The sequence below is a fragment of the Gastrolobium bilobum genome, unplaced genomic scaffold (genome assembly GCF_033153095.1).
Source record: "Gastrolobium bilobum isolate Gb01-03AN ecotype WA unplaced genomic scaffold, APGP_CSIRO_Gbil_v1 utg762, whole genome shotgun sequence".
Classification (NCBI taxonomy): domain Eukaryota; kingdom Viridiplantae; phylum Streptophyta; class Magnoliopsida; order Fabales; family Fabaceae; genus Gastrolobium; species Gastrolobium bilobum.
In genome coordinates, this window is record NW_026899802.1 from 379,328 (window position 1) to 396,300 (window position 16,973).

The window sequence follows — 16,973 nt, forward strand, 5'->3', positions numbered from 1 at the left end:
GTTTATTCGGCAAAGTGATACAGTGAGTCAATGGTGATGTATCGGTTGACATCTTGCAGCACAAATTCTTCTCCCTCACACAACAGATAGAGTGCGAACATTCACAGCCATTGAAGCTTAGGCTTCAGCATATAGAAGAAAAGAAAATGTACAAGCCTCCGTGGCTGCAACTATTGGGCCTTCGATTATTTAAACTTTTGGGCTTAATGAACAAGGCCTCTGTGGCCCAAATCCTAAAATGGGTAGAACCAGGCAAATGCCTGATAGATTAATGTTATAGACGAACTAAGACCGGTGAATATATTATCTCATGAACAATACAATTGAGGCAAGTAACTAATCTATCAAAAGTTGTATAAAAAATCTATAAGATCACAGATTTGATTATTCTTCAGGTTGTTTTTTAATTGTCATGACGCAGCATTAGCATATAAATCTCAGCAATAGCATAAAAAATTTGTTCATTAATTTTCTTTGGACTTTATCGTAAGCAACCGAATGAGAGAATATTAACTCAAATTAGAGTTTACTCCCTCTCTCTGTCTCTCTTAGGAGACCAATTTTTGAAGGATTTGAACAAAAGCACATGATCGTCGGGCCCAAAATTCAAAGCACCAGTTATCATGCTGTTGCATTGAAGTCAAAGGTCTAGCATGGGAAATGAAAATCCACACATCCAAATAGAGGGTTCTTTTTTTGTTGAAAAAAATAAAAATAAAAAAAGAAGCGCATTTTATTGTTGTACAAAGGCTCAAATCTTCAATTGAGATTGTGAATCAATTAAAGAGAGGTTAAGGGAGAGGATCTTATCCATGACCCAAATCTAATGTTACAAGTATCCCAGTGGATGCCGACACCTTAACTTAACATGTGCAGAGAGTTAGAGCTAGAGGCTGGAAGGTGAACTCTTAGCTATCTTTTCCAAAGCAAAAGGAGGTCCACCACCAATTGTGAAAGCCCGTCTTTTATTATTCCCTCCATTGGTCCATTCTCATCCAACGCCCACAAACCTTCCATCGACCCAAATCTAAAGGACCATCGTGCGGCGATAAGATATTCCCCTATATTTCCTTCCTTATTTGCACAGCACTCTTCCGTTAATCACCGTCACCCAACCTAAACGCCAATAGCACCATCCATCCCTTAAACTCCATTTCAGTTCAGATCTGGCCACGCCCCCAAGTCCCCAACACAACAGCCAAAAATCTACGACCATATGATATAACATCATCATCCATCGAGTCAAAACCACACACCCAGCATCTCAGAAAGAGAAAGTTACCCACTTTTTAATACCCCATTGGCGATGGTTGAGGCACAAACATGGACAACCCGAAGAATGAGCAATCCCAGGTTGCTCACGCTGGACACCAACGACCAAGTCCTCGACATCCCTCCAACACCACCTGGGGACCAAAGAAACAACAACAACAACAACACCTTCGGATCCAACAACCTATCGCCGACACTCTTAACGGCACTCATGATAGCATCATGGTACCTATCCAACATCGGTGTCCTCCTCCTTAACAAGTACCTCCTCAGCTTCTACGGTTACCGTTACCCAATCTTCCTCACAATGCTCCACATGCTATCCTGCGCCGTTTACAGCTACGCCTCCATCAACTTCCTCGAACTCGTTCCCTTGCAGCACATCCACTCCAAGAAGCAGTTCCTTAAGATCTTAGCACTCAGCGCAATCTTCTGCTTCTCCGTCGTCTGCGGTAACACCTCGCTGAGGTACCTCCCCGTTTCGTTCAACCAGGCCATCGGCGCAACGACGCCGTTTTTCACCGCCATCTTCGCGTTCTTGATCACGTGCAAGAAGGAGACTGGGGAGGTTTACTTCGCTCTGTTGCCGGTTGTGTTGGGGATCGTTGTGGCGAGTAATAGTGAACCCTTGTTCCACTTGTTTGGGTTCTTGATTTGTGTTGGGTCCACTGCGGGGCGTGCATTGAAATCGGTGGTTCAGGGGATAATCTTAACCTCTGAGGCAGAGAAGCTTCACTCTATGAACTTGCTTCTCTATATGGCTCCTATGGCGGCGATGATATTGTTACCCTTCAGTCTTTATATCGAAGGGAATGTGTTGTCTTCTACGATTGAGAAGGCCAGGGGAGACCCCTTTATCGTGTTCTTGTTGGTTGGGAATGCTACTGTTGCTTATTTGGTGAATCTGACGAATTTTATGGTCACAAAACACACGAGTGCTTTGACTTTGCAAGTGTTGGGGAATGCCAAGGCTGCTGTGGCGGCTGTTGTTTCCGTTTTGATTTTCAGGAACCCTGTGACGGTGATGGGCATGGCTGGGTTTGGCATTACAATCATGGGTGTGGTGCTCTACAGTGAGGCAAAGAAGAGATCCAAAGTTACAACTCATTGATTTTCACAGATAATTCTCAACATTCCTTATTTTGGGGGGGATTTTCATAAAGGGATAAACACGTTGAAGTTTTTCTTTTTGTTTTTCAATATTGCACAATTTTCCTTTGATTTGATGATATTTTTGTGGAATTGGATCAATTTAACAGCAATTGGACTGTATAGGAAGAACCACAAAAAGGGAAAAAGGGTTACTTGTGTTCGTTTTCTCTTGCCCGTGTGTAACCTTGTAAAATGCTAGATGCCCTTTGGCAACATACATAAACGGTTCAAAGAAGAAAAACTTATGTGTATTTTGTGAGGGAGGAAAATTCTCCTTCGCTTCATTTTGTCAATCATATCATTGATTGTTTCAGTTGTGTCCTTTATCATTTGTTATTGTGAAATATTTGGAGCTTTGGATGTGTTGTGCTAGCTTTGATTTTGATTCATTTCCGAACTAGGAGTTAATTACTTGCATGGTTTGCCTCCTTCCGTTGATAGCATAATTACTTGATGCAGTAATGTTAAGAATTCAAACATGGGGTTTTGTATGTGTGTGTTTGTTTGTTTATGTTAAGTAATTGTATTTTCTATTTGCATAGCTTTGCATTTCATAAAATTATCACTACACTTAAGCTTCTAACTTGTAATTTTGTTGTTGTGATTTCTCACTCTTCACACATGCAGTTCCAAATATATTCTTTTTAAAATAATTATGAAGCAGAATGGGGATCCCTGAAATTAGTCCTGGGAAATAGCTTGGTTAGTACTATTGATCAAAATTTTGCGAGTCATAAATGATCAGTCGAAGAAACTTTTGGAAATGCTACGTTTCAATGCCACTTGTAGTGAATGCATTAGTATTTACAGGAACTCAGTGGTCATACCTAAGTTTAGTGAATATTATTTGAAACTTTTAGGACAAAGCTTTTAACTCCTGAGCAGGATTTTATTTCTCTGCTTAAAGAACCATTTGTAAGTAGGATTCATTTTCAACAGTTAAGTGAAGTTAAGTAGCATTTTGCTCAGTTCAAAATGTGTGGTGAATCATATGTATATTACTATTTAGCTCGTTCAGCTATTGTGGCAAGACTCAATATCATTCCCATATTCATTCTTTGCTGGCCTGGTTCACCTGTATTGTGATCAAATTATGGTATTTCAATAAGTTAATACTGGCTAGTAGTTATGTTTGTTTGATATGGCACCAAAAGCTAAACATAGTTTCCAGTGCTTGAATATGCTATCTAATGCTTAATTTCATCCAGTCGATGAGAATTGCCATAACGTGTTTCTTCCATGCTCACATTATACCCGATTGTGCAAATTTCTGAATTGCTTGCTTGGCTAGGTCAATGAGTAACTACTTAAATGATTGAACAGTGGCATCTCTATAAAAACTGGCATGGCATGTATTGGCAATGCCAAGTAGTTTACACACTCACCACCAGTTGCTTGTGTCCTATATACTGTGCTTTAAGTAATTAAGCTCCTAGGTGGTTCACAGTTCAACATCCACTATCCAAAACTGGAAAAAGACATTCCTTCCATGCGTTTGGGCTAATCTCTTGGAAATTGGCTCGTAGCACGCTATCTGTGACAAGGTGGTTGATGGTTGAATTGTGTCTTTCTCAAAATAGCTATTTAAATACTGGCTTGTTAAGTTGCCGTACTTGTCAAAGAGCCAGGGAGATGCCCTTGTTTGAAAGTCAGTCAAGCATTGGTTTCGGTCATTCGGAGGTAAGTGGCGAATGACAGAATCATGTGACCAATAAATTGTCTTTCACAAGTTGTTTTAGGACTAATATATGGACTTGACTTGACTTGTGTACTTGGGCAATGTTAGGTGGGTAATAATGCAACTAAATTTTGTTTTCACCCAAAACAGATATGACTTCTTACCAAAATAAACAAATAAAATAGCATAAGACCGATTATGTTGCTAATCAATGTATAATGTTACAATTTACTGACTCATTCAATTTATTAAAATCTAATTCAATGAAACAAATAATTGATCACTCATTTCGTAGTTCATATCACTATTTTCTTAGTTCATGGTGTTTGTGGCCTATTTATTTTAAAGTGCAATGTGATTCTGTTGTAACTTAGGTGTTGGTATGACAATAAAAAATTTGGTCCGGCTAGAGCCGGATTCGTCCATTTTCAATAAATTCTTATAGGAAAGGCACCAAAACAATTTGCTTACGAAACTTTGGAACTGATATTTGCCATTTGGACATCAAACACAATTTTGTTGTTTCTTTTTTATTTCATGACTTTAATTATCCTTTTGGGTCAGGTCAGATTCTTGATATTCCTGGACGAGAAAGGAACCATACAAATATAAGAGTAATCTCTAATCGAGCAATACGACAATTATCAAACTCCACCTTCAAAAATCCTATTCAATATTTGAACACATGTTCTTTATACAGTTTGTCTAGGGACTTATATAGCCACTTAAACCAAACCTATAAATTATTTAGTTGTCTTTTGGGAGTAAACATTAGAATAAACATGTCAAAGAAGTCTTAAAATATAGATTCCTCAATTTCAACATAATGATTTCTGGACTTGTAGCCCAAATCTGTCTCGGGCCGATCTATAATTTGATTTGAGATTAAGCCTTGGATCCGACCAGAGTGGACCATGAAGCACGATCAGTCCTGTGCCAAAGTTAGACAAGAAAAAAAAAAACAGGAAAAAAGTTTTCAAACCGAAATGGAGCTCCCTCAGTTGCTGCCACCTGTTCAATCCATTTTGGCCATCATTTCTACTTCCTTTTTAGTCTTAAGAGTTTGATCCCCGTGCTTGTGCTCAGTTGATAACTGCGTATCTCTTGCATGAACACTACTTTAAAGTTTCAAGTTGCTTCTAACCATAGCCATGTGCCTGAACCAAAAACCACAAAATCTTCACATCTTCACTCACGGGATGCCCGTCCACTTTCCTTCTCAAATCAAACATAAGAAGCTACCTCCTCTTTTCACTTCCCGTGAGGTGTCACTCTCATTACGCATGTATAAAAAACTACACCAGCTCATCAACATTAAATGAACTCGAATTCAGCTTGTTTTGCTCAGCATTGTCACCAGAAAATGGACAAGAAACCAACAACTCCAAGCTCTCTACAGACTCATTTTGTGGACATACATGAAGTCTTACCAGAAGGAGACGAAGAGGGGATGATAAAAATGGAGGACAAACTCGACAAGCACTTGAATAGACCCACCAAAGTTCGAGAAATTAAGAAAGCACATAGAAGTTTTAGCAGGCAGGTTTCGCTTGAGACAGGATTTTCTGTTCTTAACAGAGAAAGAAAGGCTAAAGATGAGAGGAAGGTTCTCACGAGAAGCGGAACAAGCTTGGGAGGTTTTGATTCAGCAAACAGGATTGGTTTAGAAGGAAGGAAAGGAGACTTCAGTATGTTCAAAACAAGATCCACTCTCACAAAGCAGAATTCTTTGTTGCCAAGAAAAGAGAGGGAGTTGGAATCTCAGATGAGTAATGGCTCATGTGTTAATGATGAATCTGTTAACACAAGTGTTCCTGCTGGTAGATACTTCGCTGCTCTTAGAGGACCTGAGTTAGATGAAGTCAAGGTGAGACACCACTAACTTCAAGTTGCATGCAAGCTAGCTATTGTCCTTTCAATTACTGATTCCATCTTTACAGCTTCATGTCTTCCTTCCTTGATTAACATTTACAATTTGGAATTGGAAATCTACAAGCATGTGAAAGTTGTTATCAATATATTAAAAATTGCATGGCAGTAAATATATTAATATGTTGTCACATGCATTTGGCACAGGACTTTGAGGACATTCTTCTCCCCAAAGATGAGTTGTGGCCCTTTCTCCTTCGGTTTCCTATTGGGTGCTTTGGTGTATGTGTTGGCCTAAGTAGCCAAGCCGTTCTGTGGCATGCACTAGCATCAAGCCCTGCCATCAGATTTCTCCATATTGCCCCAGCTATCAATTTTGGCCTATGGTTGTTGGCTGTAGTAGTTTTAATCGCTGTTTCCTTCACCTATGTTCTTAAATGCATATTCTACTTCGAAGCTGTCAAAAGAGAGTATTTCCATCCAGTTAGAGTAAATTTCTTCTTTGCCCCCTGGGTTGTCTGCATGTTTTTGGCCATTGGTGTACCTCATAAACTAGCCCCAGAAACCCTTCACCCTGCCATTTGGTGCACTTTCATGGCACCTTACTTTCTCCTGGAACTCAAAATCTATGGCCAGTGGCTTTCTGGGGGGAAAAGGCGTCTTTGTAAGGTTGCCAATCCCTCAACCCATCTTTCTGTAGTTGGAAACTTTGTTGGGGCAATTTTAGCTTCAGAAGTGGGTTGGAAGGAACCTGCAAAATTCTTGTGGGCTGTTGGGTTTGCGCATTACATAGTGTTGTTTGTAACATTGTATCAGAGATTGCCAACAAGTGAAGCACTGCCCAAAGAGCTACACCCCGTGTACTCCATGTTTATTGCAGCTCCCTCAGCAGCAAGTCTTGCCTGGGAGAATATCTATGGTGAATTTGATGGGTTATCAAGAACTTGCTACTTCATCGCCCTGTTTCTCTATATTTCACTTGTAGTGCGGATCAATTTCTTCATTGGTTTCAGGTACAATTATTCTCCATCAGAATGTTCTAAAACTTTAGTTCAAAAATCTAGATTTTGGGATAGCCGAGTGTAAATGATTGAAGGGGTTCTAAAGAATAATTGTATAACTTTTACAGTTTTCTTAATAAATTTTTTTTTTTTTTCAATTTACAAGACAAATACTTTTATTTCTTAGTTAATGTATAGTTTTAACTAGTTAGGATTATGTATAAGAATTTCTTAATATACAGTTGAATATCAAATTATTCATAGGTCTTGTCTTTAATAATGGACAGGTTTTCAGTGGCCTGGTGGTCTTATACCTTTCCCATGACAACCGTGTCGGTGGCAACGATCAAGTATGCAGAGGAGGTCCCTTCCGTCATAAGTAAGGGCCTTGCTCTTGGGCTTTCATTTATGTCATCGACAATGGTGTCTGTTTTGTTTGTGTTCACCCTTCTTCATGCTTTCGTTTGGCACACCTTACTCCCTAATGATCTTGCCATTGCTATAACTAAGAGGAGGCAAGGCAGGGAGAAGAAACCTTTGAAGAAGGCCTATGACATAAAGCGTTGGACAAAGAAAGCTCTGACCAAGAACAACTCAGTGAACAAGGATACCAGTCAAGAATGATTGTTACTGCAGCCAATGCCAGATACTATGGTGTCATGGGGTGGAATCTGGAATGGGTAGCAGCTTATTCCAATATTTCCGCCAATTATAATTCTGATGTGGGATTAATCATGGATTTTCTCGTTCTTGAGCAAATTATGCTCAAGTAATCTATCTTGATTGGTAGTTTTGTTAAAATGGTAAATACCTTATCGATGTCTTTTAATCAGTTCTCGAAGTACAATATTCAATGCCACTAGGAAGTAGGAACAAGGACAGTGGAAAAGGAGAGTAACGCTACCAGTTTATAGTTCCTTTTGTTCTTATACTGGTTTCAAGAGACACGATTACCATCCTGCTCTTAATAGTTAATGATCGTTCATGATTTAATCAGTTCGATCATCAAATAACATCATATAAATATTATATATCAAATTTTGTAAAGTATATATAATTATGAAAATTCGAAAGTACTAATAACATCACGATTTTATAATTTGTTCTTCAATATGAAAATGCTAAAATATGTACTGAAACCATTCTGTAGATAAATTAGGTATTAATGCCATAAAAAGCGGAAGATGAGCTTAAGGGCAAAGCAAGACTGGCCTTAACTGATTTTTTTGATTTATTATTATCAGGGGCTGTTATAGAAGATACAACCTATGCACCTAGATATGTTAATTTCTAAAAAATATCTAAGATTCTGTATACAATAAAAGAACCATCTATCATCCGAAAAAAGATGTTAGCAGCAAAAATTCAAGTTTGATGGGTTGCACATTTTCCCTCATTCATTGTCACCGAATGCCCAAGTTCCTGGATCATTTCAGTTAGAAAGTCGAATACATAAACAATCAATTTTTTTCTTTTAAAAGAGAAGCAGTACTGTGCTTCAAAGGTTTCAAATGCACATACCTCCTTGCACTCATCAAACTGATGCCAGCGCCATTCACACGATGAATTTGTTTTGCCCCAAACATAAAAGCCTTCTCCTACATCATTTGTGTCAGCTAGATGACGAAATTAACCATTTATGATGAATCACTAAAGAATAGAAATATAGCTTTCAAATTTTAAAAATAATTAAAAAATATACGAAAAGCATAAGCTCAACAGGAGTCATGTTCTTCAGACACTGCTAAACTTAATATATTACCTCTTGGTCCGGATGAAAAGAATTTGATATATTTTCTTTTGAGTCCTTGCACCAAGAAACAAATAACTCAATACAAAGCTAAGAGAAAAGAAAAATAATCCAAGATCATTACATGTAATTCAAAATTTGGGTAAACCTTTGTGTGTATCTCGGAATGCTGAGGCATATTCAAATGAGATCCATTATTTGGCTGGCCTTCAGATGTCAGAGACAACTAACATTTCAAGAGAGTAGAATGACTGAGAGTTGTGGAAATTAAATATCTCTACGGAAAATAACAATACTGATTGAAGCAAGGAGGTTACAATGCAAAAACACTTAAATTGCCTTGCAAGGCTCTGGAGTTAATTCAAGAAATTGCATCAAGGAAGAAAAAATGGTATCCCAAGAATAAAAGGAAAAGCACAAAATTCACCTGGCTAAAGAGTTCAATTGGTGGGTTATGCTGAACCCCTTTTTCTGCGTGTAAATCAAATTCCTATATGAATTGAAGCAAGGTGCAATATCAATCAAAAAAAAAAATTCGAAAAGAATCAAGAAACGAGAAAACAGATGAAACACTGCCTCACCATTCGCACTGTTGTTTCCTGCTTCCTGTTCTGGAAAACACCAATATCTCCTTTACTTGAAAGTATCTGCATTCAGACATTTTGGAGTTGCAAATACAGCAGTCCAAATAAACAAAAGGAATGAAAGATAAAACTAAATAAAATAATTACAGATAGAAGGGGGAACATGAAGAATCCGAAAGAATTCTTCCCAACATCAGACTTCTCTTAGACTTTTTTCAAAGGCCAAACTACTCTCATACATATTACTGTTCCTATACACTAAATAGTTACCTCGTAACACATTATACTTTCATTCACAATTTTTTACTTATTTAGGGTTGTGAACAAAAATTTGAGCTTTGCACAAAAGTTTTCTTGATACTGTGTTTCCAAATAATTTCATGCAAATCCTGGACTGAATCATAATTCATAAAAACAAAATCTCTTCTCTTCTACAGACTTATTTACGGTAGTGTTTTTGAAATAAAATTTAAGGTAAAAAATTTAAAAGAATGAAAAGTGAAATTGAAAATACTATTAAATCCCACAAAGTTATATAAAATACAGCATTTTTTTACATTCAACTTCATCTCAAGTAAAACTGGCTGGTAAATGTATATTGCTTCTTTTATTATTAAATTCCGTCTTACATTGTGTTTTTATATGCTAACAAACACCGAAGCCCAGATACAAATTTTGAGAAAGGAACTTTGTAATTATATATTTATAACGAAAATTTTGGTCTAGACAATCCCACAGCAATTGTCTTTCTACGTGATATTCAAGTTAATTTGTCTGGAATACGAATACTTGCTAGAATAAATCAGTTTGATAATGATATATCTAAGATTGAATGTTATCCTATTAATGAATGAGATAATTACAAAACATTTCATGATAAAAACACTACATTGTCGATGCGAGTTTTGTTACATGTTTTCATTTAAGTCTAAAGACATTGTATAAACTAATTTAAATGGAGAAAATACAATTTTAGTAAGAAATTTTAAAATTATAACTCATCCACCATTCGGAACTATATAATTCAAGTTCATAGTTTATTCCTTGGTAACAAGTGCTTTCCATATATTTTAACAAGATTTATCATTAATGTCTCATTACCTTCTTATTAAGAGGCTGAGCTTTAAAATTATGCATAAAACCCGATCCATCATACTTTGATGCACCAATGGCAGTAGGCCTATGGAAAGAGACAGTTTTTTTGTAGTTAGTATCATTGTTTCATGAATTGACAAAGTCAGAATGAGCACTATCATGGCATTTCTTACCTTCTCAAATCCTTGATTCTATTTTCTAGAGCAGAAACAGCAGTATACTTGTCCCAACCCTGCAACAAGATAACTGATTTCTGAAAGACTAATCATATCTAAAATAAAACAAGAAAATGCAAATCAATCATAAAACATTCATAACTAATGTTTCTCCTATAGACTGGGTGTAAGAACATCAAATGACAATACGTGATGCTGTAAAGAACTAGAGATACATGAATGTTACTACTTAAAATTGTATGACCTAAAATAACCTTATCAGAATCATTGCAGTGAAGTGAAGATGATGAAGTAGCAGATGTGCGTTGCATGGCCCTCTCCAAAGTCTTCAGGTGAAATTCCTGAGTGGATATTAAACACCTGAGCTTCAAGATAAAATAGTGCAGAAAAAACTTGTTTTCCAGATTACTTGTTAGTTCAGTTCTTTTCTTTTATAAAGGAATGGTGGAAAAACTGGGTGAACTGCAAAAGCAAGTATCAAAACTCGAGCGTACTTGAAATTCTGGCAACTGTGGAGTGCTCCTTTTGGGAAGTGGCAATGAAGGAGTATCAAGAATCTACATTATGAACATAATTAGAGAGATGATGGCAAAAGTGCACCAAAATTAACCAAACAAAAGCAATTATAACTACAGCAAGTACTAACTCTTCTATTTAATGGCCGTGCTTTGAATCTGGAGGCAGCCACTGTCACATGCTCTGCCTCTGCAACATTTTTGGGTCTGTAAAATACAAATATTACTCAATGTCTATTATGAAGGAAATTCATCATCAAAATTTCGGCAAACACTAGGTATCCACAACCATAAACCTTAATCTTTGTGCTCTATGTGCTGTTTTAAGGTCAGGCTCTCTAGGAATAGTAAGCCTCAGCTTGGAATATGTAGAGTTTTGTTCAACAGTGACAGCCTGCAAGAACATACAAATGTATACAGCGCATCATGTAAACCTCTTCCCTGCCCCTCAAGAAACAAGCCCCTTTCCCTAAACATGCAAAACACTCTTGCACTTCCCATTTGCAGTTTAGGTACTTACTAAAGGATACCCTTAACAAATAATTAACAAATTTCCACTCAACAATAGTGTTATACCAGGAAAACTCAAAAAAAATAAAAAAATTGAATTTTATAATTTCTAGGGAATAACATATATGGGACAAAAATAGGAGCACCATGCAATTCATATGAAGAGAGTCTTGACAAATTGTCCAATCTACTTTTACCAAGGGAAGATTTATGCATTCTACATTAGGATTCATACCCTCATAGGTGCCTTGTGGAAAAAGTTAGTTTCCGGCTTCACATCGGTGACCTGTCACAGAGGAGACACAGTAAGCATTTCAAATGCCCTGTCGAAAAATAAATGTGATGTCAATATTCCTTAAGCCCCATTTGAATTCCTAGTCCATGGTTCAAGAACTTCTGCACTACCTCCCCAAACACGGGGAACTAAATATAATTCAACTAATGTATTGTACACTTTACCCATGAATAGTACCAACTAAGCTCTCACAGAGTTCCTGAGAGAATTTCTGATGCATACAAAATGTAACACAAAGTTATGAAATTCATTATTGGCTATAGGAGCTGGACAAAATTTTATAGCATTAAGGAGGCGAATCGGAGCAGTGATAAAGTTGTTCTTTCATGACTGAAAGGTCATGTATTCAAATTCAGGAAACACCATCTTTGCAATTATGCAAGGGTGAGGCTGCGTACAAGGATTACCTCCACCCCACACTCGCTAGTCGAGTTTTACGGGGAGTGATTTTCTTGGTGAACTAGAGCACTGGTAAAGCTATTCTTTCATGACTGAAAGGTTATGAGTTCAAATACAAGAAACAGCCTCTTTGCAATTATGCAAGGGTAAGGCTGCATACAAGAATTACCTCCACCCCACACTCGCTAGTCGGGTTTAACGGGGAGTAGTTTTTTTTTTTGTGATCAATCTCTGGCATATATCTGCATATATCTAATAGCTCCAAACAAACAAATATAAAAGCAGCATATTCAAATGATTTGCAGACCTTGAACAAGAGACCACCCTCTAATTTTTGCCTCTTGGCAGCTTGACTTTCAACCCCAGAAGAGAGAGAAAAATTCCTTTCATTCTGAGTTGGTAGCTTCTGAAATCTGAGAATGAAAGAGTTGTAGATATAAGGTTATGCGGGGGGGGTTTCAGAGCCAGGAGAAAAAAAAAATGCTAAAGGAACAAATGTAATAATACTCCTACAGCCGCACTTATTAAAAAAGATAATCATCACTTCATAAAGAACAAAATACCCACCCAAGTTAGCGGGAATTTAAATTGACATACCCCATTGAACAAACAGATACTGTAGAAGAATGCAATGGTATGGTACACTTCAAAAGCAATGGCAATTAACAGAGCCACAGTGCTATACCGGTACTATTACCCCCCCCCCCCCCCCTCTTCCCAAACACACCCTAAAAAAAAAAAAAAAAGAGTTCATGCCTCTTGAACTTCAAGTAATTCCAGTAATCACCTTGAACCAACATTTTGGGCGGGACGATTTTTCTTAGCCAACTGACTAGCTGTAGGTTTCATTAATGTTGAACTCTTTGGCACAGCAGATTTGACCTTAGAACTCAAACTGTCACTGATTGTCTTACTTCCAAAGGTAAGTCCTACAAAAAGACACATACATGTCAAACAAAAGGAGAATAAACAAGTTGAGATAGATGGGAAGGGACAGAGGAAGATACATAGAGAGAGCAGAAGAGAAATGTAAACACACAATATTATAAATAACACAAGCAGTGTCATGAATATTATCATGCGTTAAAGACATGAAACCACTCAAGTGCTTCCACCTAACAACTTAAACTTTTGAGAGAGTTAGTTCTTGAAATAGTATTAGAGTTTCTATTACTAAGTGGTAAGGATTTTGATCCCTTCCACCAACATTCTTCATAATTAAATTAAATATCAGCACAAGTGGGCTCATGCATTGTCCCTACTTTTTAAAGAAAGAAATCGATGATTGCAAAGTTGAAATTGGGAAATTAATCAATTGATGCTTGGATTCACATAAGCCAGTAAACAAATTTACTGACACATCCTGTTATCAGATTTATTAGCCACAGGTTCTTGCAATGGCTTCATACAATCCTTTTGTAGAATTCCGCCGAGCAAGCAAGAGACCTTTCCACCAAGAGCTTTCGAACCTAACAATTATAAAGTAGAAGGCATTTTCAAAGAGCCAAGAGTCATGGCCTTTCTAACTATATCTGTAAAACAGTACTGAAAGTGTATCTGAAACTTTCAAAGTTTTCATCGAGTATAGAAAGCTTGGATCTGTATTATGATAAAAGCCCATTACATAAAAAATTTCCCAGTTTAGTGCCGCATTATTTTTCTTCATTTGGACCAATTAAAATAAATTGCTTCCAGAGAGAGGAATAGGCATTTGTACTGAGTACAAATCACTGTTGCAGTTAATTGGGAAGCATTGGAATGAAACCTGTGAGTGGGATAATTTCAAAATTATCCTAAGTCTGATATAAATCCAAGGCTAGCACATTTTTGCTCTCCCCTTCAACAGCGTGTAGAGAAAACATGTCCACTATCAATGATCATAACTTTTAATTGGATCAACTTTAACTATCAGTTAAAACTTAAAAACATGGAAACACCTCAATGCACAGCCCAAACAATTAATCAAGGACCCCATGATTACCTTACCACCAGAGGGACCCTACAGCTAAAGGGGAAGATGTACATAAACAAGTTACCAATACCCAAAAAAAAGAAAAGATTTCAAATATCCATGCATTTTTTTAACACTGATAAAAACAACTAGGAATGTACATTAAATAGTATAATAAGTCATTACAGATCAATCCGGTCAACTAAGGCGCAAATAAAAATCAATAATTCAGGCAAGTGGAAGCGGCGGCAAGGTAAATAGAATACATGAATATAAGATAGCAAGTTGATTTCAACGTTGTTTTAGTGTACTTCATTGACAATGAGAGTAGCAGGATAGTAGAACGTATTCAACTGAACAAGGGAACGACATTGTATGAAGTAATATTGTTGACGCATACCATTATTGTCAAAAACCGTGTTGGAAAATTCCATCCCCAAAGGAACACGAGATTCTTCATCATCTACATTACTCGTGCATTCCAGATGCTCGGGTTTTGTTGAGTTGCTAACATCGTCCAAGAGAAAACCCTTTCTCACCACCAGCTTTGTTACAAAAGCTGAAGCAGAGAAATAATAGCAAAATTTGCGTGATTTCAGCAAAAAAATAAATATTAATAATAATAATAATAATAATTCATGAAAAAAAAATTGCGTTGGTCTCAGCTAGCACAGACCGAAGTAACTTCAGGAACTAACACACGAAAGTAAATGGGGAAAAAGAAGGTTTAAAGTAAGCAGTTACGAAGAATGCTGCGAACGAAGATCGAAGAAACAAAATGCTTCATATATATATATATTAGAAAAAGAAGAAAACTGACGAGAAGGAGGGTAGCTGGCGACGTTTTGAAACCAAAGTTCGGCTTGGTTAGCTTCAGCAAGAGTCTCTGGTCGAGTGAAATCGAAGAAGCGAGCTGCATCAAACTCGTAATCCAGATCAATTTCATGAGCAACAAACACATGCTCTATTTTTTCGCCTTCGTCTTCTTCCATCATCATTGTCATCGTCATAATCTCTCTCTCTGTATCTATCTATCTAACAGTGTCAGTGAGTAGGTGGAGAGTGAGTAACAATGCGGGTTATGGAGCTCCGAATCTGATCCGAACAATGAAGAACCTGTTACTGTTGCGCTATAGATAGCTGCTACTGAGTTTTGAGTTGGGTTTTGTTTTGAGGGGTTTTGATTTAAGGGATTAATATCCGTGCATATAATTTTTTTTTTTTATACAGGAGATTCATGTGGGATAACATGAAAAGAATAGAGAAAAAAAATACAAGAGCATTATATATATTTATATATTTGTAAAAGATAAAATTATTTTAAATGAAAAATATTAATCTCTTGATTTAAACGGCAATTTTTTTCTTAACTTTTTTAATTTTTTTGAATTTCTTCAATGGGTTTTGACTCTATTTTTACTTGAATAAGAAGGTTTTGTCTCTACCAATAATTTTAAAAGGATAGGATACTGTGACACCCAAGTTATGTTACACCCATGTGACACCCAGTCAATCTCATCGTTAGATCGCTTATGTTGATCTAACGGTTATATTTATTTTCATCTTTGTATGGTCATGATTTCTCAAATTTAATATTTTATATTTATTTCTATCTTTGTATGGTTATGATTTTCCATATTTAAGGCTTTTACTTTAAATTTGGGAAATCATGACCATACAAAGATGGAAATAAATATAACCGTTGGATCAACATAAGCGATCTAACGGTGAGATTGACTGGGTGTCACATGAGTGTAAAATAACTTGGGTGTCACAATATTCTATCCCAATTTTAAATACAATTATTTAGTTTTTTAAAAAGCAAATATTTTTTGTGCGTCTTGAAGAGGAAGTTACCATTCTTTTACTTGGAACTCGGAAGCAGGAAACAAAGCGGGGAGCACAAGCAGCTTTTTTATTTTTTATTTATTTTTTCAATTTTATTATTTATTTATTCTTTTTGTAACTGCAAGCTCAAAGTGTGTAACGAGTGAGTAAGGATCCAAAATTTGAATTTATAATGGGTAGTTTTATAGTACCGACTTATGGAATAAATTTTTGGTGCTACTGTTACACTAAGATTCAGTGCATCTCACCAATGAGAGCATTATACATTATACGAGTCAGAGAAAATAAAACTTTAGCTAACATGTAATATTTTTATTGGTGAAATGTACTGAATCTTTGGTGCTGCAGTAGCACCAAACATTTGTTCCGATTTATGGTGATGGGTGCTAGAAATTTGAAGATAATAAAGTGGGTGACAGACGAATAGAAGATGGAGAATTCCATTTGTTTTGTCGACGATGTGCTACTGGTGGGGTGACATTACGTTTGAATATTAGGATTAGAATAAAGATTAACATAAATCTTTGGCGGGTGTTTCGGGCCGCGAGACCCTGTCGATGACTCTGCAATTTCGGCGCCTCCTCGTTTTTGGCTTTCGCGTTCCATCAAATTGCATTTTGTTCGTAATCAGGCGCAGTGTTATTAAACTTGAATCGATGAAAGTATTGTATTAGTAAATTATTCATCGTTTAAATTAAATTTATGTAAAAATATATAATAAATAGGATTTGCATTTATCATTTAACATGACATAACAAATTTTTCTACACACAACATTCTGTGGGGTTCACACTTTTTGAAAAATAAAAAATAAAAAATTACGACATGTAAAACGAATCTCTATAACATTACACAGTCACTTTCTTACAACATAACTT

General features: G+C 36.6%; 3 protein-coding genes across 4 annotated transcripts; 2 read left to right on the forward strand and 1 right to left on the reverse strand.

The window, feature by feature from the left end:
• The first annotated feature begins 1,001 nt into the window (after positions 1–1,001).
• On the forward strand, positions 1,002–2,813 carry LOC133293668 (probable sugar phosphate/phosphate translocator At1g12500). Its single transcript, XM_061492264.1, has one exon. It carries the CDS (start codon positions 1,307–1,309, stop codon positions 2,381–2,383), a length of 1,077 nt encoding a protein of 358 aa, XP_061348248.1. The 5' UTR covers positions 1,002–1,306; the 3' UTR covers positions 2,384–2,813.
• Positions 2,814–5,436: 2,623 nt separating this feature from the next.
• Positions 5,437–7,985, forward strand: LOC133293678 (guard cell S-type anion channel SLAC1). The gene is made up of 3 exons (XM_061492280.1): positions 5,437–5,969; positions 6,179–6,984; positions 7,260–7,985. The coding sequence occupies exons 1-3, from the start codon at positions 5,466–5,468 to the stop codon at positions 7,594–7,596; spliced, it is 1,647 nt and encodes a 548-aa protein (XP_061348264.1). The 5' UTR covers positions 5,437–5,465; the 3' UTR covers positions 7,597–7,985.
• Positions 7,986–8,225: 240 nt separating this feature from the next.
• LOC133293693 (protein TPX2-like) lies at positions 8,226–15,239 on the reverse strand. Of its 2 annotated transcripts, XM_061492299.1 has the most exons (17): positions 15,068–15,239; positions 14,648–14,806; positions 13,084–13,225; positions 12,604–12,709; positions 11,838–11,888; positions 11,389–11,486; positions 11,224–11,299; positions 11,072–11,134; positions 10,832–10,918; positions 10,575–10,633; positions 10,408–10,486; positions 9,304–9,369; positions 9,150–9,212; positions 8,871–8,948; positions 8,735–8,779; positions 8,494–8,570; positions 8,226–8,394 (listed from the first exon to the last, which is right to left on the reverse strand). In XM_061492299.1, exons 1-17 carry the CDS (start codon positions 15,237–15,239, stop codon positions 8,376–8,378), a joined length of 1,440 nt encoding a protein of 479 aa, XP_061348283.1. In that variant the 3' UTR covers positions 8,226–8,375. The 2 variants fall into 2 exon arrangements, with proteins under 2 accessions (XP_061348283.1, XP_061348284.1); XM_061492300.1 differs by lacking the exons at positions 8,735–8,779; positions 8,871–8,948.
• Between the last annotated feature and the right edge of the window lie 1,734 nt (positions 15,240–16,973).